The 23,531-nt window shown below is 34.6% G+C and overlaps 1 protein-coding gene across 2 annotated transcripts in view; it reads left to right on the top strand.

The window, feature by feature from the left end:
* DGKB (diacylglycerol kinase beta) overlaps positions 1–23,531 on the top strand; it is a 363,946-nt gene that overhangs the window by 120,811 nt on the left and 219,604 nt on the right. For both annotated transcript variants that reach the window (XM_055710145.1, XM_055710144.1), the window contains 3 exons: positions 10,217–10,333; positions 14,869–14,942; positions 22,014–22,088. In XM_055710145.1, the coding sequence (XP_055566120.1) occupies positions 10,217–10,333; positions 14,869–14,942; positions 22,014–22,088 (266 nt within the window). The remainder of the gene's footprint in view (positions 1–10,216; positions 10,334–14,868; positions 14,943–22,013; positions 22,089–23,531) is intronic.

Below are 23,531 nucleotides of genomic sequence, written 5' to 3'. Positions count from 1 at the left end.
AATGTTATATACTAATAATGTAAAATGTATTTCAGCACAATGTATATTGTTAGGAATGGAAAATATACTTTCCTGTGATTTAATGCGATCTTTATGATTTTGTACTATATTTGTTCATCTAGTAGTTTTTTCCAAAAATGCATTAAAATCCTGAGTATACCTATGTTAAAAAAAAAGCATCGGTGACATAGCTAACAGGAGTTGCTCCTAGAAATGGTTGATTACAGGTACATAATATTTGGGTTAGCAATTTTTTAATTAGTTTATCTCATTTCCTGTTATGGGGATTCCTTTTGACAAACACAATACTTCAGCATATGTGGAACAATCACTCTCAATAATGACACCAAAACCAGTAAATATAACCATGTCAAAATTGTCTAAAGATAATAGTAAGTGTTATATTCTATTAATAGAATGATGTGTTCAGACATATCAAATCTGATATACCTAACAGTGGAAGGGTCTTTCACCTAGGACGCACATTTAGCTTCGATGATCAGCTAAGCAATAATATCTTGCAATGCCACACGTATATGGAAGGTAAAAAAAAGCAGATAATCACAGTGCTTTCATTACCAGCTTTATCCTTGAATATTTTGAGGTATCAGAGAAGAACATTTCTCCTTCTTCCATAGAATAAGTTATAGGAGTTGTGGGAAAACAGCAAGTTCAAAAATCTTGTATCTTTGGTCTCCCAAAAGTTTTGTCCCTCCCTTCTATCTGTAACTTTGGAAATCCAGACTTCTTCCAGAAAATTGTCAGAGTTCATCTTAGACCAAGATGCCACCTTGTAATTTTTCCTTCAAGAGTACAGGTTAAAACCCTTCTCATCTTTTCTTTTTGTTGAACTAAAGGCATTCATATTTTTACCTTTCTGATTCAGCATGTCTCATTTCTTCACTTCTTGTGAAGTCCAGCCTTTATTCTTTCTGCAGAGATAAAGAGATTTTTTTCATAACTTGCATTTCACGGTAGCATGTATTATATACAAGAGCTACCAAACCAGTATCTTAGTTGTCATTTGTTCTTCAGGTCTGTATCCTTTGAGTTTTTCCATTTACTAGGTATCCATTGATGTCCAAAATCACTACTGCAACTGTGACGAATAAATTAAAAATACCTACCCTTCCTGACTGTAATATCACAAAGGGTGACATTTCTCTTCCCACTAAACGTAGCAACCTCAGCTCAGGTGACTGTTCTAAATTACTCATTTAGGGTCTCTTTAGACATGAGCAGTTCCTCTAAATTGGAGCGACTGGCGTGATCCTCTCATAATGTCCCTTCTCTTAATGGCTGGAGAGAGAAACTAAATGCCTGGTCACCTGGAAGTTAGATGTCCGGGATAAATTAGAGGGCTCTCATTTTCAAAACTGCACAAGATGGAACTTGTCAAATGTTATTCCTAAATTTGGTACGCTGCATTCTCAGTTGAAAAAGAAACCATGGCAAAACTCAGGTGGCTGGTACTGTGCATACCATGAAAGAATCAAGTATCTGCCTAGTTTCAATACCTTAGAAAGATTTTTCATATCTTACTGCAATACTTTTAAATGTTTTAATAAAATGTAGTCTGTCGTCTTTAAAACTAGTCCTTTTTACTTTGCTTTTTACCATATATAAGGCTTTTTTTTACAGTGACGTTTTTTGTTCAAGTTAAATGAGTTTGTTATAAACTGTGTGTGCAGATCTCAAGTGATAGTCTTTTAATAGATGTCAGATACACTTTAATGTTACTCTCTTTTATTTCGGTAACGTTTTAATTAATTCATACTGATTGAATAAATGTACATTGAGACTTGTTTCCTAATGAGGGCACATTTAGAGGAAAGGTTTTGCATCATTCTGATATCCTGTGGGTAATTATATTCTAATTATATGGTGGGGGGAAAAAGTCTATAACTCAGTGCTGATATTGTTCATTGGACCCAATTAATTACATGCACATAATGAAAGTTCATGATAAGGTTGACTGGCAGTGAGTTTAAAAATCTTTAACTCAATTGAATCCTAGCCTACCAAGAGTACAGAATTAAATCATAACCAGGTTAAAAACTGGCTATTGGAATGTGATGAGTGAGTAGCGAAGAAAAAAAGATTGGTCTCTTGTCATGATACAGCTTCTCTCCCTTCACCCCTTTGTAAGGCAGAAAGGGAAAAATGCTAACATACTTTTTGGCTTCATTTCATGCCTTCCTTTACTTTGCTCCTTTTATTGATGAATATGTAGGATGTTCTAATTCAGGTTTATGATTGTAGAACAGTAATTAGATTTTTCTATTTCCCACCAAAATAGATATAGCCTTGGGTAATGACAAATCAACCAATAAAAGCCTACTATTTAATAAATATATATTTATTATTCTTTTGATTCTCCTATTGTTTATGTGAGTTATACAATGACCTATTTTTTATTTAATTTCTAACATTGGTTTTGAAAACTATAATTAAAAGTGTTAATTGTGGAATAAAAAGAAAATTCTGGAATAAATTGTAAAACATAAGGTACCATGATTATGGTGTGAGCATTACTATATGACAGTTATCACTGTATCCATAGTAACCAGTTTATTTCAAAGAGGGAGGGTCTGGTATAATATTGAAGAAAAGCACAAGAAAATATAAATTGGATACGTTTCCTTGTATTCAACTTGCAACTTCATTGTTCAGCATTCTGGGACAAATTGGTGCTCATGATAAAAAGTTTGGAACAACTCAACTTTGTTTCTTTTCTCTTATGAATGGATTTGGCTTTTCTTCTGTTTAGCAAAGATGCTTTTAACTTTTTAGGACAAAATCACTTAAGCATAAATACTGTTTATATAAATATAGAATACATATAGAGAGAGTTTGGTATATATACAACATATAGATATTTTTTCATATAATAAGGTAAATTTGTTTATATATACTTAATATAAAATGCCATCATAAGTCAAATTTACTTGACCTCTTATTTTAAAACATAAATGGCTATACATTTTGGTGTAGAAAAAGTATCTCATATGGGTTTGGGCTGGTTTAGCATTTTATTACACAAGAACATAGATGTTCAAAAATATTTGCTTTATATCTAGGTCTATTTAGCACATAAAACAATTCACACAGTAGATTATAAATGCTTTAGCTAAGAAATGTGCCTTGTGCAACTGTAGCTTCAAACTTTTGCATGAATATAGCAAGTGTGTTGAGATGCTGGCAAAAAATAAAACAGAATTAAAGTTGAAAATATTGTACAAGAATTTTCTTTGACTTTCAGTATTTAGAGAGACTAGATAGAATAGGTAATGGCTGTTTTATAATGGCAACATAGTTCAATAGATTTTTATTTTTAATGTCTGATAATACGTTCTACTAGGACTTTTCTTGTGAGGTAGTCGGATGTTACATAAGAGAGCATATATATATATATATATATGTATATATAAAGGGATTTAGCAGTTGCTGGTTGAAGAATGAGCTTTCTTAATCCCTTTTCCAATATTTAATCCTAAAATGATCTTCTGTTTTTATTAGAGTAGAGATCGGTTTTAACTGAGTTGAATCCAACCTCAACATGGAGCACAGAAAGTCAGTGCAGTGTGTAAGCATCTTAGTTATGAGCAACTCAATCCTTTGAAGTTGAGTAGTAACCTTATTCTGAGTTTCTGAACAAAGGTATTACAAAAAACCAGTTATTTCAATCTATATGCTTGTGGAGTGGGGATTTAAATCTGGTTGTTGAATATTAAGTAATGACATAGCAACTGAAACAGATTTAAAAACCAAAACAAAACACTTTTTCTCTTCAGTTGTATATCGTATTGCAGATTCACTTCTCTGAGAATCTAAAACAGACTTGAAATATAATGGTGTGCTTATCTACACTAAGAGCTTTTTCATTTCTTTGAAGTCAGAAGGAAATTAATAATTGCCCTGGAGGAAAATGTATCTTCCTAACTAATTATCTGTTCGGCAAACACAGTTCGATGTTAAAATAATAAGATGCTGATAAACTGAAATGGCAGCCATTCAATCATTTTAAGTTATACCTAGTTGCCTGCCCACAGCTCATCACTACTGTCTGTCCCCAAGTTTATTCCTTGCATGATCTCCTGTTGTAGTTTAAGATGTTTTTATTTTCAAAATTCTTTCCAACTACTTTCTATTTCTTGGATAGTGTATATAATTACATGCTATAGACAGAGTTCTTTTTAGGTTACAAATTAATAGTCATGAGCCCTACTGTTGTTGCATGTTGATGCACATATTGAATGGTTGCAAGATGTAAGGCAAGCTACCTTCAGCCAAATAAATGAACTAGGGTCGACATGCTAAATAAAAAATACTTGATTGTGATTTTGATATGTAATCCTTTAAATCTTTATTAAGACATATTAAACAAGCAACACAACATATATATATATATATATATATATACATGAAGTTACCATGTAGTGATTCCTTGTTCAGAACAGTCTTGGGGTCAGCTATTTTGGAAGGTATTCTTTAATGACATCATCTCCATTCCAGCACTGTCCTTTTCCACTTATTTTGGCTACTGGTAGTACAGGTGACAAAATATCTCCTGATTGATATAATGATTTATTTTTTTTCCTAGCTGCAAATACTTCTGTCAAGACAGCTTTCAGATAAATTAGAAACCTTGCCTTTCATTTACAGTATGGACATGTGCAGATCACTAGACAGTATTTTTGCTACTGAATTGGTTGCTACGCTTGTCCACAGGGTGACTTTTAGCTTCGGCCCATGGTTGTAGAGCTAGGTATTGTGCTACTGTTCTATGACCTTTCAAGGCAGTGTGATGTTGTGTCCTAATATTGGCTTTTCTTGATTAATATGGACACAAGATTAGAGCTGGAAATATGGAGAAAATTTTGAAAAGTATATTTTCAAAATATTTTAGCACATCTAAATCACAGTTGGATGTGTTGTCTAATAGATATTACAGATAGTTTGCTCCCCAGGGTTTTAGGCTAGTGGTAGTGGGTTTTTGCGGTTTTCAGGGTGTCTGAATTTTTGATTCTCTTTGGCTGTTCTATGGAACTGTGTAACCATGGACAGAAATTGCATTGAATGGAATTTTTGTAAGCAGGGTCTTGAATACCGCATAGGTTTACGAAATGACAGCCTAGGAGTAACCATTCTAGTATTTCATTGCATATTAAAGCAGAGATTTTGCATCCCTTGGGTATTCCAGTATCATTAAACAAAATAGCTCCAAAGAACCATCGAGCAACCGTCCTCCAAGTTCCTTAAAAAAAACCCCAAAAAAACAACAAAGCATCAGTTTGGTATTCAAGTCACATATTTAAACTTCCATAGCATTCATCCTGCAAACATTTGAGGATACCTTTACGTGGTATTCCATGCGTTCTATTTGATCTTCTATGACCAAATTCCCCTAATTAATATCTTTTAAGTTTACAGTTCTATAATAAGATATTTTTAATAACTGTTTCGATTTATGCACATTAACACAGAATTTGGTTCTCTCCATATGTATCCCCACCCCCAAGTTGGGTTTTAGGGTATATCCTCATCTGAAGGCATACAGTATAAAAAAATTATTATACAGAAGTAATCTCAAGTTTTCAGTAGCTACTTGAGAAACTGTGTAATAGTATTAACCAATCGTATTAAATGTATAAATAAATTGGGTTTTAATTTATAAAATAATTGTTTTAAATAATATCACCTGTGCACAAAATAATCCAGAAAAATAGCGTTGCAGTTGTTGATTAAGAGGCAAGGTGAGAAAAAGTAGGTTTTGCTGCACTGGCACTGGATTCTGTGTCAGCAGTTAAAATGTAAAGGGGTAACTTGTTAGTCATTAGTTGTTATTTATCTGTTCTCTTATAACAGCTATGACGAGAGTATGCTATTTCTAGTTGTTAGGGTTTTATGTAAAGGAAAAGGCTGTACCTCTATACAAGGAGTAGAAATACTTTGTGAGGATGAATGTAGTATAGCTTGTAAATTGTAGTAGAAGAAATCTTTGTAAATTCCTCACTCTTGATGAGACTTCGAAGACTTGGAAGATAAAATAATAAGAATGCTCCCCAGGTACCAAGTTTCTCTTCTTACTATTTGAAAGAATTAAGTCAGGTTTTCTAATATTTTTAGCTGGTGCTAAGATGATCCCACACATACTTCCTGTAACTTAAATTATATCACATGACAGCCAAAACATGGGAGGCGTATGGTTGTGCGAATGTATAAAAAAAGTGCCGTGTACATTTGTTGCGAAATGCAACTGCTGCAAGGTAACATTCCTTGTGAGTGCTCTCTGCGTGCCCCTTGCCATTCCAGCTGTTCAGTGTTGCAGCCTAACATTCTCTTTTTCCAACAGACGCTACCCACTTTAGGAGGTTTACTCCCTGAGGTGCGTAACGGGAGGCATCCATGTACGCACGAGTACTAACGGATCATGATATTGTACATTCTTTTTGCTATAAAGTGCATTTTGGGGCTGAACTGAAAAATATAGACATGATATTCTGTATTATCATTTGAACTTCCCTGTCTTATTTATCAATATTTTTATCTTATTTGAATGAATAAGGGATAGATAAAATTTGAGTAGTGCTTATCTGATAGTGATCACTCTGGAGCAATACTGAATGGTAAAAGCTCCAGTTAATGGATATTGACTTCAAAGTGGAAGTTCAAGGGGAAAAAGGAAGGCATGAGAGGTGCAAAAATGGATGGAATTTATTTTTTTTTTTTTGTGGTAAATGCTATTTTGAAAGGTATGTGCTCTGGCACATACCAAAAAAACAGAAAAGCTTGATTCTTTGAGCCATCAAAATGTACAATAGCTTTTAAAATGCTGTGTTTGGTATCTCTATCAACCTCATGCATGTCTACTAAACAAAATGGTTCACAGATGCATTAATCATTTTGTAATCTTTAATTAACAAGATCATAAATACAGCACAACTGTTGTAAAAAACATTTCTTATCTTGAAAAATAAATTTTTGCATTTCTTTAAAACATTTATTCAATGTCTGTCAAATATTTGTCTTAACATTGCTAGAATTTGTAGGCTATTATCCACAGATGATTTTATTAAACTGTTATTATCTTATTAAAAAATGACACTGTTTAGTTCCTGACACTCTCAGATAGCTTAGTAATATTATTGTTCCTGAAAGAAAGTTATTCAAAGTCATGTACAACTGGATTAGGAAGCCTATTTCATATATTCTCTTTCATAGATAGAACAAGGTATCTGTGCAAGAATGTTTAAAAGAGATTTTTTTTTTTTAATGAAATGGTAAATCTTTTTGTGTTCCATTAATAGGTTTATTCGGTAGAATTAAAATATGCATTATTATATTCTTTCATATAAACTAAGTCAGATCCTCGCTAGTATGACACATATCTAAAAATTATAGGCTATATAAGTCTAGGAAATCTAGAATCTCCTATCAGCTTCTTCAAAAATGTTTCAGAGAGCACTATTAGTACATGTAGTGATGCGTATTGTTCTGTCATGTGCATGTAAGATGGGTGATATGAAATACTTTATTTCTACTTTCTTCAAAAAACATAATGAAAGGAAGCAGACCCTCAATGATAATGAGGTCAGGTATCCATATCTGAATTTTTAAATAAAACTCTTAGACAATCTGTATCATGACTATACTTTTTCTATTATTTTGTTTGAGATGTATGGCCTAATCTTGTGTAATCACTGCTTAGGAGAAGCTGTCTTTGTCTGAGTTAAACAATTGTTTTGCTTATGGGACAGTGTAAACTAGAGAAGGAATGTTGCTAATGCAGTGGTCATAGGGCCATGGCCAGCTGAGGATATTTGCTGTATCATGCTGGAACAAAAAAAAAAAAATCCAAAACTTTGCTTGAGGTAATTGTTACTGCATTTTGCTCATGAGTGATTGAAAACAGCAGGTTTGGGCACTGTGGTAAGCATCCTTTATGTAAAGACAGTTCTCAGCAGTGTATAAATACTTTTCCTCTAAGTAATAGCGTGATATATGCAAGAGATTTTTAGTGCCACACTTTATAAGTAGGCCTCTTTTGAACATAATTTTTTTTAACTTCTCTAAATGCACATACTCATTGTGCTGGATCAGTTCCTTTCTGTTACCTTTTTCTTTGAACTATCAAATATATCATTTAGCTTAACATTTTAATAGACTTCTTTAAAATTTGCTCTCCATCTGTGATTTTTGTTAGAAATCAGGGTGTTTTTTACTAGATATGTGTCTGCATTACTGACATCTGATTTAGTTTTTTGAAGATGTTGGAATATCCAAGAGTCAGATTTGGCCATAATATAAAATCCTGTCTAACATTGTATGATTACTTCTTATAAAATGTAGTGACATTTAAAGGTAGTTATTCACAAAGTTGTTTAAAACCCCAAGGCTTATATATGTAATGAAGTGTGAAGCTTCCTTCATACTGAAGTTTCTTACACGCTGTCCTTGGCATTAACCAATACCATCGTGCATTAATGTTTTGTGTTGTTTCACAAATTTTATTCTCTTTGGGTCCCTCATCCTAGTTCTAGTTTCTAAAAAATGATCAAATAAATAGGTGCCAAGCCAGTGATTTCTTTAGAAGTGATATGGACAGTATTCATTTTTTGAAGATTAGGGCTGAGATGAACTGCTCTATTTGCTTTTCCTGTTTAAAACAGTGATATTGCAGTCAAGATTCTTGGACCTCCTCTTGAACTAAAGCATCCAAGACTCAGTTACCTAACCTCTTGGGAATCTCACTGCATGCAGGAAATAGCCTAGGCTCCCCTGTTTGGGTGTTTTGGGGTTTTTTTTTTTGGGGGGGGGGGTTGTTTGGTTGGTGTTGGGTGTTTTGTTTTCTTTTTTTTCCTGTGGCATAGGTTTGTCAGTCCTCTTAAAGAAAATGTGATCATATTGCCACAGTTGCTTAACATACTTGGCTACCCACAGCAGCTTGGGATGACTTGAACCACTGTTTGTATTAAGACTAGATCAAGGCTGAGTCAGTCTCCAGGTTTAAGGAGACTAGAGGTGGTATAAAAACCTTTAGATCTTTGGGTCCACATCTGTGTTAGAAGGCACTATATTAAGCTGGGATTTATTCCCTTCCTGCCAGAGAATCTGTGTCAGTGCTTCTTACCTGTTCAAACTTCTCCAGAAAGAATGGCGTGGGTTAATTGCTAGTGCAAACCCTAAGGCTTTATCAGAGGTAGCACAGAGATGTGTTTGGCCTGGTATGGAACGTAAATGGTAACATTTAATGAACTGCTTACTGGGTGCAGTTGTAGGGGGTGCAACGGTGTGCTTCATGCTCCGTTCTAGTGCAGAAGCTTTGTGCCAGCCCGTTTCCCTGACTAGTTTAAAGCCTTCTTGCACTTGTGAAGTGAGGAAAGTGGCTGGGCTGCAGTTAGGATTGGGGACACTGATTCTATTTGATAAACATCTGCTGTCTTAATTTATGGTGCTTTTTTGGGCAACCTAAAAGGACATGCTGGGTATGGTTTATAAATAGGATAAATGAGATACAAAGAGCAAGGACTTTATTATTATGATTTATTTATTCAGAGTTCTGGGAAATGATCTGACAACAGTTGAAAATATGATTACAGCAACATACTTCTGAGCCTTCCTCTTTCAAATAACCATCTGATTGTGATGTGTATCAGCACCAAAAGTTGTCAGTGGCTTAGAATCTGATGTAGATTCTGGTTTCATTCTGATAGAAAATAAGTATTTTATAAAAAGCCATTCAGCCAATTGATTGTGGTACTTTTAAAACAGGTGTATTTTGCCAAAGTGGTAAAGTACTCTTGAAGCATCCAACCTTTGCTAGCAGTTAACATGGAATTTTGATAAATAGCTAATCTCTTATCAGTGCGCTTATCAAACAATCAAGTATATTGTATGATTGGCTTTCAAGTTTCAGAATGCCATCCTGGCAATGTCAGATAATCTTTTCACATCATTGCATTAATTTGTGTTGTGACTGCACACTTTTCATCCATCTATTGCCTAGTCATTATGGAATGTCCAGGCACATAGACAGATGTTATGTGAAGTGGCCAGACATTGTGTAATAACTAGACTGAGATCTCATTTTCATTACAGCAGAATCTGGCATAACTATCTAGTCAAAAACAAACTTTGTGGAGGCACAGTCTCAGTTACAGTTGTATAGCATTCCATAATGAGTTAAAATGTTCCATTTTCTTCTTTTTTCAAGGAAAGACAGGCAACAGTGAAAAAAGAAAAGAGTTGCCCCCAGCAAATGAACAAACTGGGAGAACGGAACAAAATGCAAAGAGCAAATTCCGTCACCGTAGATGGACAAGGTCTTCAGGTGTGATTATTGTTATTTTAATTTTAAGGAGATACTTGTACATATGACAACGATGGAGTGAGCAATCTTTAAAGTGAAATATTTCCTATATGTTCACTTTCCTAATGTTTCACTTTTATATGTTTAATAGTACAGTAGATACATTCTTCCATCTCTACAGGAATCCTGTGGTGCAAATCTGCTTCTCAAGTGATTGGTAGGATTTCCCAAGACATTAAGAGGGAGGGAAAACTAGCTTTAAAACACTTGTATTGTGGGGTGAAGGTGAACTCAATTGTTCTATTAACTGTCATGCAGCACTATGTGAATTTACATTATAAATCTGAGTCCGTCTTGATAACTATTCACTCTTCTCATTTGGACCTGTTAATTAATAGATGGATGGAGTAGATTTCAAGGATTATTTTTGTCCAGATATTTCCAAGTAGAGTATTTGGCACATCAAAATTAAGAGTGGAGAGAATTAGGTGGTTTCAGTAATAATGATATCTAGAATAAAAATGGAAGAGTTTTCTATTTAAAAGAAAAAGTTGTGTTTGTGATGAGCTAATGTTATTTTAGGGAGGTGGCTTAGAGGCATATGCCAGTGGTTCTGCCTGAACTGCTTGACTTCTTTCCCTTGCTATATGAGTAGTTTTGAGCAAAATCAATGTTGACATATATGATGCTGCTGCTTGTTTACTTCCTCAGGAGTTTAATGATCATCATGATAGAATGTGTTTAATATACATGGTTTACTGTTCTCTCTATCTTTTGATATGTTGCAGTTGAGGTTCAGTAAAATGTAGAAGATTCCATTGTCCTATATCAAATGCTGTATACCTTGTAATTATTTCATGACATACCTTATTGTGTCAGGATAGAAAGGCTTATATTATTGTTTCATCTTTTTAGGTTAGTGAAACATTCTTGTTACGACAACCCCCAAAAAGGGAAAAAAAGAAACCCAAACAAAAAAAACCCCACCCACAACTGTAAAACCTATGCAGTCACATGGCTGCTCCATTTATGGTCTAGTAGGATATTACAGCAATCTTTATTCTTGACTTTCAAGGGTGTTTCCTTCTATTTGCCATCCTTATAGGCTGCATTACTATCCAGATTGTCTGTAACAGAGCGTGAAGCAAAAAGGCTGGAGTATTCATGGAGAGAAAGCTCAAGAACTGCTTAATCAGTCACAGTGTGACTAATAAACTGGTGATAAAGGAAGCATGGCAGTTTTCTAACTCTTAGGTGATATCTGTGCAATCCCAGTGAGCCCAACTCTTCTAGACAGAGGACCATCTCTGGCATCTCCTTTCATTAGCAGTGCCATGTATCATTATGAATTTTGATTTTACTCTAAACATTAGATTGCTTACACTCATGATGTATTTTCAGGTATTTTTCAAGTCTCTGTTTCCCACTCATGTGATGCAGTGCCTGGGATATAATACCTGGTCTGTTCAAAATCATGAACTCCTAGCACCACTGAGTCTTGCAAACACAACATTAAATTATTAAAATTTCTGCTTTCAGGTTATTAGAGCATAAGATTAATAAATTTGTTAGTATGATCCAAAACTTAACGTTCTGTCTTCTGTTTCCATTATTAATCCAAAGCCTAGGATTAATCATTGCTTTTATTTATTATCACTTGAGAAAGTGAGAAAGAAAGAGTGAGGACTAAGATGGCAGAATAATTATTGAATGGATTTGAGGTGTTTTATGAAGTGCTTGGTATTGTTCTGTAATACCTCATCTGTGACATATTGCATAATGTAATACTGGTTTGTAATACTGGTGATAACATTAGAATTAGTTCTGCAGTGATGACCCTAATTTGCTGATTATTTGTTTTTCTCTGTTGGGTAAAACTGGTTTCAAGTAACAGGAATCCATCTTAGCACCAGCTATTAAATTTTTGGTTGGAATCAATAATAATAACCTGACCGTTGTGAAGGCTGAGTGGATCTCAAAGGATGCCGTAGTGAAACACTGGGATCAGTGAGACTATTAGGGTTGGGGTTTTTTTCCCGCTCACAGATTATATGATTTTGGAACTATTTCCACAAAGACATAAGGTTTCATGAATATACCTGGTAATTAATGTTATTATTTTGCCTAAAGGTGGTCTGGAGCAAAAAATTTCTGTAGCTGATCAAAGTATACTACTCTAATTCCCCTGTATCTGGCCAAACAGTGTTTCTCTGATTCTAATACTCTAATTTTGCTGGCATAGTCTCATTTTAAAATGATCTTCAGTGAACAAGAAAAGGACTTTTGTGACTTTTTTGGAACCTTTCTTATTTAGAAAGCTTGATGATTATATTAACTGCATGTTTGTCATTTGAGTTCCCAAGGTAACATGTAAAGGATACCCAGCAAATCTTCATCCTGCTTCTGTTAGACCTGTTTTCAGTATGGGAGAAGCTATATATAGTGGGTCCACCATATATATATATATATTTAAAACTTTAGGTTACTTGTCCAAGAACTTAATGGAGATTGCCTTTAAATCATACTAGATTAAGGTTTGAAAATGTTCACCAATTAAGTCTAACCCTTTAGTTGCATTGTTTATTATATAGAAAGATCTGTGTTATCTGGAAAAGTAATATGCAGATCTGTAAGGAATTAAGAGACCCTATTTTGCAATTCAGTGGAATATGAACTGGTTATTAGATTTTTTTTGATGGTCCAAAACCTTCTACTTGTAATAATGTAGTTAAGTTTTGAAATAAAAGATTTAAAATAGAAACAAGTTCTTAATTCAGCTTTTGTTGAGAAAAGTATCAAGACCAAACCTTCCTTCCATCAGACAGCAGTGAGCAGATAACTTAGTGGCACTGGAGATCTGCACGACTTAAAGACAATTAATCATAGTTAAGCTCATTCATCTTGCTTCTTTCTAGCTAACCAGCATAATGATCAGGATTATTATTTCTAATTAGAGGAAGTAATAGATCATGTATAACCTTAGGATGAGTCCCATTAATTAACCTGCGTCCTAAGGGATTTCAGTAGGTAGTCCATCTCTGTCACAATGAGCACCGTTGGTTTACATTTAGTTCACAGGAACAAACATCATGGGAATTGGCTAAATAACTAAAATTGATTAAAACAGTAGATAAAAATTAAATATATGACAAACTTCACTATATCCTGCAATTTGATATATGTTTCAACATACAGCACTTTACTGTAACAACATACTGTGCTAGAATGTGATACCGAGTGTTTTTATGCTAGGTTTAATTCCACTGAGTTTGCTGGAGTTTTTCATTATTTGTGGTATATATTGCAACAGATTTGGATCCATTTTTTGAGAAGTTATAGATGGTGTTGATACTCTAGTTCCTAACACTTCCTACTAGAAGAAAAATGCTTTTACATGCCTATAGGATTATGTGCCTATGTTAATAGGATGCCTGTAAAACTTGTAAGCTTTCATGTTTCTTGGGTTCTGCCTCAAATTACATTTTATGAAATCTTCAGCTGAAAAACACCCTGTTATTTCAGGAATAAGGATTTGAAGCAAGAGCTTTCAATGTACCATTTTGAAACAGAGACAATCTAAGCTTCATCTCCTAAGTTAGTGTGTGACTTAGGAGATGTTGCCTTCAAAATCCATCTGCTTTTAACCATACTAGAATTGATATATGTCTAAAAATGATAATTTAAAATATGAATAATCTAGCTTTATGGTTTTAAATATATATATATTAGAGAGAGAGATAGTCTGATGTATTTTTTGTGTGCTCTTCAAGTCTATGGAGCAAAGGCAGTGAACATGCACATCTCATTTCAGTACTTGAAAGTGCAGCCTAACACTGTTACTTAGAAAGAAGGTGTTAGTTTGTAAAGCTAAACGTTAACGTGACCATGTACAACTTTCCAAGCACAAAAGAATTAAAAAGCGTGGTAGAATTCATTGTTTCCTTCAGTATATCCTCCTCCATTCTTTTCCTTAAGCTTTTTCTTCTCCCACATGTTTTCTCCTCTACTTTTTAGTTTTCTAGCTTTCTAAGGTGTGTAAAGGAACTCACTATTGTTATGGTGGTTAAATTTTAAAAAGTGTATGATTTCATATCATACCAAATATTGCAGGTTTCTGTAATTAAAAAAAATTATGTCAAGTTTAAAATTTCATATAGCTATATTTGACCTTTATAGTATAGTGTCCTTTCTCACTACAAAATACAGTTTCTTCATTGCTTTTTTCCATAGTAAATTGCTGTCAGAATCAGTGATGCATTTCTTGCATTTAAAGTTTTCTTCTGTATTGACGGATATAACCTATATATATCAATATTTCAATGGATTTATAAGTTAAAATGGTGTTGCAGCTGTAAGACAGCATTAAAAAGAAAGTCACTTGCAATTTCTGGCAAATTAATGAAGTAAGGATTATTGCAAATTATGGAATTGCTTCCAGCTGGATTACATAGCATAACATAGAGTTTGCATTAAGCTTTTTGTTTTCTGTCTACTATAGGAAAAAATGAATGCAACACACAGCATTAATGAGTGGCTGTGTTATTCCCTTCTTTTAGATCACTCCAGTTCCAGGCACTCATCCACTTTTAGTTTTTGTCAATCCTAAAAGTGGTGGGAAACAAGGAGAAAGGTAAGGGGTTTTTCTTTTTTTTTTTTTTTCCCTGTCTTTCTCTATTCTGATCTCTGTGATATGTTTAAAAAATGAACATTTAAAATTTGTAGATTAAAAGAAATCTGATATTTATTACTGTTATGCCCCACATTTAAACATCTCATTGCTCTGTTTAGAAGAGGTAGACACTAGCATATAATTATAAATTTTGCAGTTAAAATCCTAGAATGATTTCTATAAAACAATTTAATTTCATATCAGCTATATTCAGTGTATGGTTTTGTGTGATTTGCATGAAGATGTGAATTGTTATCTTTTGCATTGCAACTTTTCTTTTAATCTCTGTAATAATTAAGCAGACAGGCTGATAATTTAAATGGGAAAGAGTATTCTATTTTTAAGGTATGATTTGCCTTTCACAGGTTCAGTGAGTAGATTCTTCAGCCTCTCCATAAGATTTCCTCCAAGAAACCTTTTGCTTTCTGTAGATAGGAAGCATTCTAAAAATCCAGTTAAAGTATTAAAGTCCAATCCCACAAACTTTGAAGACATACTTAATTTCATATATTTCAGTAAGTACGTTGATGTAAATTCAAAATGCCTAAATTTATGTTTAAATTTTAGTGTATCAGAGGAAAACAGAGTTAAGGATCATTCTTCTCCTATTCTGTCCCTCAAACTCAGGCAGAAATGCTGAATTTTCTATCCCTTGAGCAGATTTTTCAGAGTGTATTTCAGAATCACAAGTGCTAACAATATGGCCATTTTTTATCATCACATATTAAATCCCCAAATTTTTATAGACTAGCTTACCATGTCAGTGCTGTAATTTATCCTTCATGTCTTGAAAAAGCTTATGGTCTTTTGGCCAGGATCAGACTGAAGATGACACCTGTGGATAGTGGGTGATGTGGATACCCAAAAGCACAAAAAGGAGGGATCCAGAGTGGTTCTAAAGCTTGGAACCAAGCAAGTAAACTGCAAGCAGGTCAGCTTTCCCTACCTCTTCCCCACCGCCTCCATTAGATTTCTTCTTTCAAACAGTGTTCCTTCAAGTAAACTAACAAAAGGGACAAAATCCTGCAGAGTAGGTGTTAAGGGAATTCTCAGAGCTGAAGAGCATTTAACCAAAACTGTATTCAAAGACCTCTGAAAGAACAGGTTATCGTTTCGAAGCTGATGATGTAATCCTTGAACTGGTGTACCTAGTTATCAGTAATGCCAATAATGCTGGCTGTTTCAAAGGCAGTTAATGATCTAAAAGTTGAGTTCTGAACAGCTTCAAGAACATGCCTTTGCAATCATAACAAAACAATGTGAGCCATGCTGGACCATGTTTCAGACACAGCAAGCAGTGTGAGGTAACCCTGGTCATCTCTGCAGTCAGGGGTGTTTTTGGAAAGTAATGCACTAGCATTTATCTTGACTTTTTTATAGCACTAATACGAAGTGAGTGGATCAGGTATCCAGTTCGGAATTAGGGAAGTGAGAGGCAAGTTAGAGAGCTGCACTTACATAGTTAGTTATAACCTAGAAACAATTTAATTAAATGCTGTTTCACAGCTTTCAGTTCCCAGCTGGTAATTGGTCTCAAGTGTTACTATCTGAATGGGCTTAATGTGTGAGGGATGTCATTTAATGTTAGATAATCTCCAGGGTAAAAGCAAGTTTTAATCCTGACCCCCTTCCCAAGCACCTATTCCCATTCATGTGTTGCAGTCTGACACTTCTCGGTTTATGTTAATGCAACTGTTACTGAGGCCAAGGAGATCGCAGGATTGATTTGAATGTTAAAAAAATAATGCTTTATACATGCTTCATTCACTAACACCATTACCTACAAGTGTCATTACACAATGAAGTGTATAGTGTGAGGGCAGCCACCAGCAGCTGAATATAGTGAAGTATGAGATCCTTTTACATTGGCTTTGATACCACACAAAATAAAATGTTACACTGCATACCAATGTGTCAGGGTTGCACTCAATATTTCTGTGTTAGGAGGAGCACGTCAAAAGGTCAACTGCATAGTCATGGAAACATATCTCAAGTCATTCACCAGCAGGAGATGATATCTCATGGTTAGATATAAAACTAGATTCAATAAGGTTAAAAAAATCCACATATGGACTAATTGATGAGAAGGGGTTTGCCCTCTGCCTTCTAAGTGTTAATGTTTCATATCAATACCAGTAACATAAAAAAATTATAAAATAAGGATGTTAAGAGTGCATATTATCTTGAAGATTTAATCAAAGGAGTGAAAACTTTTTCAGGGAACAGTAATATTTAACTCTCTTACTTTTCCTGTTTGTTTTTTTTTTTTTTTTCTTTTTCTGGCTGCTCCACAGGAGTAACTGGAAAGAAGAGAATCCTGTATTTCCCCCTATTCTCCTCTGATTTTGTGGCATTATATGTTGTGTAAAGTAAAATCACAGGACATTTGAAGACATAAATAACTTTTCAAAATGCAGAGTTATGGTGATTCAAGTCAGACTTCTTGATTATAGTGATGTTGTAATCTGCTCAGGTATTGAGAGGCTAGGAGTCAAGGATAGGCTGTAACAAAAGTAAGATTTCCATAGCAATGACGGGGAAAACCCCCAAAACTACAACCTGATAATTTTGTAGATGAGAATTTCATTATCTTGACTCATTCAGATTAGGGTGATCTTTTACTGAAAGCTATTCTTCAGTCTTTACTTAGGATTTTCTGTATTTAAGAGATCACAATGAATGAGGTTATGATTTCTAATTGACTTTCATTGAACACAGAAAGGTTATTGCAGATACTGTCAAGACTCCAGTGTTCCCACAGTTCCCCGTATGAGATTTTATGCCTTGCCATATGGTAACCCAGCCCATTTCATTGCCCTTAGACTTGGAAAGAATGTATGCATCCACCTGACAACCAGTTGAATAAATGCACTCCCTCAATAATACTCTGATATTTGCTTTAGTATGCCACATTTTTTTTCCAAATATCTCAAATGCAAAGATCTAAGGATCACTAGAAGGTAAAAAAGGTTAGGTGCTTTTGGAACAGGGGGGCGGTGAGAAACAAATGGATATGTAGAAAAAATGCATTCAGAACACAAAAATATTTCCTCTACAACCATATCTAATTACCTTGTCAATAAATTTTAAAACTTAGATTATTAGAAAGCCAGAGTTTTGCAAAATGTACAATGATAAATATTATTCTTCTTGACTAGGTTTCTCTTTTAAAACCCAATGTTATGACTTTCAGATAAAATTGCAAAATAAAGAACTATGAAAATAACCCAGTTATACTTAAGAGATTAATACTTATTGCCTATCACCTGAAACATAAATGCATTTACAGTTATTTGGACTTAAAATTATTTAGTCCAGTGGATAATACATATGCTCACAATAAAATAGAACAAAAATACAATTCAATGTTTATTAAGGAGAGAGTAGCAAATTAAAAAGATTAAACCTTTCACACACCAAAAAATTTTAATTGAAGATGGTATTGGATAGGAGTTCAGCAAATGCAGTCAAGTGTCTTCCTTAGGTTATATCACACTGTAACATGTTTTCAGTGATTGTGCATAAAATGGACAGATGTGGTTAATTTCATCAGAAGAAAAATGCAGTATGTCCATTTCATCCTGGGGCTAGCTGTCCTGTATGTCTGCTTGTAAGATCTGGCTAATCAAGACAACAGCTTTCAATAATCTGTGAATGGAATGTATAAATTTAGTTCAGCATTGACAAACTAGTTTCTTTCAGAAAAAGAATATAAAACAAACGTAGTGCCTCTAAAGACTGTTGTTAAGGGTAAGGCTTCTCACATAAGAGTCCTTCTAAATCATGGTATTGTTTTGTCATACTCATTACTTTGTTTTCTACTTCCCCATTTTCCAATTTATTTGCCTGAGCAGTAGGTGAGTTTAAACAATTGTTTCCTTGACAAAGGTGCGGTTGGATGCACTGGAGATCAGCTTCCGTACACTGACGTTTCCTGCTGACTCCACGTTCAGTGCCTGTACAGTACAGGTTGATGATATCTTTGACCTTTGTTGTTTTCAAATAACTTTGGTTCATAGTAGCTTTTCCCTCCTACCTTCTGATTAATCTGGCTTTCTTGGCTTTCTTTTAGCATTGATACAAAATGTAGAAGCAGTTTCAAATGATCTTTTCCAAATGCTGTCCATCTCGGAGAGATCACTAGCTTTGTTTTAATTTTGGGGAAGAGTCCTTGGCTTCTTTCTTCTCTGCCATTAGGGATAAATTAAGCCTATACTGACCACATCTTGAATAGTCACCCCCTAGATGTGTGAAAATGCATCCTCCAGTTGGTACAAGCCACTGCTATGGCCAGCTTTTCCCCCAGTGTAGTCAGCTTTACTGCCAGTTTCGAATTGCCAACGCATTTCTGTCTCTCTTTCTTTTCTCTCTTTAAAGGAGTGATCTTAGGACTTCAGAAGATAGCTCAGTCTAACTTAGCCCAGGGTGCACTCAAGAGTATTTTCTTCACGTTTAAAGATGATCCCAGCCCTCCTGGCCACTCCTGCTATGATTTTCTGCCTCCTTAGTTAATGCTAGCCCAACTGTTCTGAGGTTTTTATGAGATCATGGATGTGATTTAAGTGAAGGGAAAAAAATGACGATGGAGATTTTTTTTTCTGAGGATTTGAATTTTAAATTGAATGTTTAGTTTTCCAGATCACAGAATAACCTTGCAAATGGTTACGGAAGCACAACTGTTTGTTGATAAACAGTGTCGTCATGGGATAAGAACCTGCTGGAGATGGTAGTGAGAAGTGGCAATTTCATGAACTGGCTTTGCTCATGCAATTGCATTCCATCACAAAAAGCTGTCTTTTGGGGCATTACCCACTGCACTGCCTCATGGCTTTGTCAGCGCAAATCTCTAGTCACAAAGAAAGCATGTCCGATTCCTTGCTTCTATGTTGAAGCAAGATGTTCAGAGACGTGCCAGTATCAGTAGGTGGTTTAGTACTGCAGGTGCCAAACTGGAAGGCTAAATCACTGTCCACTTCTTTGTCTTGTGTGTGTCAGGCTGTGAGGTCTGGTTACAGTTTAGTGTGAAGGCAAACACAGTTTCTTCCTCTTTTTTGGAGAATGTATGAATGGGTATGAACCATCAATTTATGAATTTTACTTAGACTAGCATACATAAATATGTCACAGTAACTTCAAACACGATGTGTCTTTTCTGGTGAGTTGTCATAGAGTGATTATCTGGTATTGATGTTCAACTAGTACCTGTGAATGGTATGCACTTAAATCAAGTGTTGTTCAATGTACTCTCTTCATTACTGAGTTACCTAACTCCCCCATTAATAAGAAGTCTTTTATAGAGTTTCACTGATAACTGACAACAGTATTTTGAGTGTAGATAATGGCTAGTGTGTTTTGTTGCTCCAAACTTTCAGGCAAACAACTCTTAAGCCTTTGGGATTTCATAACAATACTGTTCATGAACTTCTTACGGTCAGCTGCACAAACTAAATTAGGCATCTTTGACCAGGTTAAAGCCTATATGCCACTGAGAAGCAACTTACACATACTAACTAGAAAATTAAAAATAGGATCCTTTTACAATGGTAGGGTGCTGCAAATGAAATGGAAATACACCATGTTGTAAATCCTCTCTCAAATGTCTGATTTAGCTGTCATCACAGCCATTGGCAATGATGTGTGCATGCCTGCAAAGTGAAACCACTCATTTCACGCTGACTTTTTCTGTCAGGAATGGCATCAGGAATAGATTGTGGGTGTGTTTGAACACAATGCTTTATGAAGAAGCTGATATTGCTAAATAATTGAGAAGTTAAGAAATGTTTCAATTTGGTAATTTTATGGGTAATTACAAATTTGTTTGCATTCAGTATTCTTCCACCCTTGTCTTCTACCTAGCTTGATAAATTCTGCATTGCTATTAAGAAAACAAAATTTTAGAAGTCCCTCAATGAGCACATAGATTGTGTCTAGACAGTTTTATTCTGCTGAATTTGAAAATGTGAACATTTTAACTTAAAATCCAGCTCTTATTGTGTTTTTATTTAAGGAAGTAAAAAGAAATGAGATATTTCAGTGGAAAAAATAAATTCTTTCTTAAAAGCATTAAAATACTAATTAGCTTGATGATGTTAACATTAAAACTAAAAGCAAGAAACTGGGGGTTATAATTTTAATTATTGCTACAGATCCCCAGTATATATTTATCCATTCTGAGCTCCAACTTTTCCGTGTGCTTACTTGTTTCTATGTAAGAAATAAAGCGGCTACCACATTGTAATCAGTGCAGAAAATTACATTTCTAATACTTGTAATGAAGAAACAAAATATTTGTCATACCTTTAGGATAAGTAACTTCAAATTTATAAAGTTACAGGTTTTTAAATACTCTGCCATTTAAGGAAATACTTGCTGGGGGTAGGACAGCAAAAGGGTTCCCTTATGGGGTAGGAGAACACTTTTCATGCTCTTTCAATAAATTGCTTCCTATTATTCAGATAATTTTAAAATACGGGTAATTTAAGTAAAACAATGGTTTTGAATCTTTTTCATTTTCTTCCCATTAAAATATAATCCAACGGAGATGTAGCTGACAGTAGATTTGCTTTCTCAGAGTGTCGTTCAGCCGATGGGGACATTTTTGGTGGGTGGCAAAGCCAATTTGCTTTTGCAAGTAATTATACTTGTAATTTTATATTAGCAATAAATTTCATAAATCTCTCCTTTACCACGGAGTTACTTTAACAGGAACCGATGTAGTTTTCCAGATGCTTTTTTGACTCACCTTTTCTTGTGTCATTTTAATGCTTATCCTTTTTTTTTTTTTGTCTATATACAGCATTTAGTTAGTAGATAGCTTTTAGTTCTTCTGCCTCAATTTTATGTCCACAATACACTGTATGTGTAAATTATAATTGCTGTGTTCACATATTTATTTGTATAAATGAGATCCTGCAATTCAAATAATTATAGTATGTGTTAACTTAATTCTTTCATTTGCTAGGTTAAAAAAAAAAAAAAATACATCCAAGCATGTAAGTAAATATTTTCTCCTTGTCTCTTTTACCTCTTCAGAATTTATAGAAAATTTCAGTACCTTTTAAATCCTCGCCAAGTTTATAGTCTTTCTGGAAATGGACCAATGCCAGGGTAAGTCTACAGTTAATATTATTACGAGGAACTCATTTAATAAAATGCTACATAATCAAATGAACAGACTGAGCCACATATAGCACGTTTTGAATGTATCGACACTACAGACCTCTGACAGGCTGCAGAAATTTACAGGTACTAGTTGTTTACATGTACAAATAAAACTACGTATCATGTGTTTTACTGATAACCATGCAGTACTCTGTAAGAACTGTGGGATAAATTTCACTCTGTTTGCAGCTTTTACTGCTATATCAGCGACATGAGTTCACGTGGCAGTTACTTTCATGTTACAAATATCAAGCGGCCTCACAGACTGACTTGCAGGACATATATTTCTTGTACATAAACACATATGTGCACATACATATGTGTCTGTAATGTATATACTGTACGTACATATATTCTTACGCATGTCAGATATAGAATGTTGTTTCAAATTACAGTGGCTGCACCCTCCTTATCAGTTCCATGATGTAGTGGGCAGAAAATGACTGGACAGGCCAGATTGTGCTGGCTGTGACTTTTTACAGGGACTGAAGTGTTATCTGAACCAGGTAATGTCACAGTCACTTGCCTAACATGCTGCTTCCATGCTTCTTTCTATTTTGCCTTTATGTGAAGACAGGAGAATTACAGTATATCAAATACCAACTTTTGCCATCTGTAATTGTTTCCTTTTTAAGGAGTGGGTGCTTTGGTAGAAGAAAACAGGCAGACCAGCACTGAACATCTGGTCTGTGCATCAGTTTGTGTGTATTGCATGTTATTTAGTTATGTCACTGATACGTGAAATTTTACATCAGTCAGAAGAGTTGCAGAAGGATGTTAGGAAATACATGTTCACTGATGTGAAGTTTACACTGTTGTTTAAATAATTTTTAAAAGAAATGTCTTAGGAGTTTTTATTGCTTTAGACTTTTTTTTCTTTTAATTTGGAGGAAAATAAAATGAAGGTGGAAACGTACGTGGTTTGTGCCTCGCAAAGTTATGTTTCAGTTATATTTCAATATATCATAGCTGTATTACTGGAAAGAGTATGCTTGGACAGTTTCTGCCAGTATTTCTGATTTTAAGGCCAAATCTACAGGAATCTATTCTCTCTGAAAACTATTCTGTCAGCTGTCCATTTATTGTGTTAGGCGTGGGATATGTCTAGCACTGATGAAAGTGAAACACAGATTGGGCACAATCCTTTCCGAAGTTAAGATTCTTAGGATATCTTGCACTGCAGTGTGGCTAATATGCCTCCAGAATGATGCAAAACCTGCTCAAAAATAGAAATAAAGACAATGCATTATTTCTTTCCTGCCTGCAATTTTATCCTATACTTTAATGCTAGTGTTGTTCTTTCATTACTTAAATTATATTTGTTCATGTTTTGTTAAGCTAGTCTTGACACATGGAAAATTTAAGTAAACTTACTCCAAAGAGTGACTA

Source organism: Falco cherrug, chromosome 4 (assembly GCF_023634085.1).
Source record: "Falco cherrug isolate bFalChe1 chromosome 4, bFalChe1.pri, whole genome shotgun sequence".
Lineage (NCBI taxonomy): Eukaryota > Metazoa > Chordata > Aves > Falconiformes > Falconidae > Falco > Falco cherrug.
The sequence above is the reverse complement of the archived record's forward strand: the minus strand, read 5'-3'. Positions and strand labels throughout refer to the sequence as shown.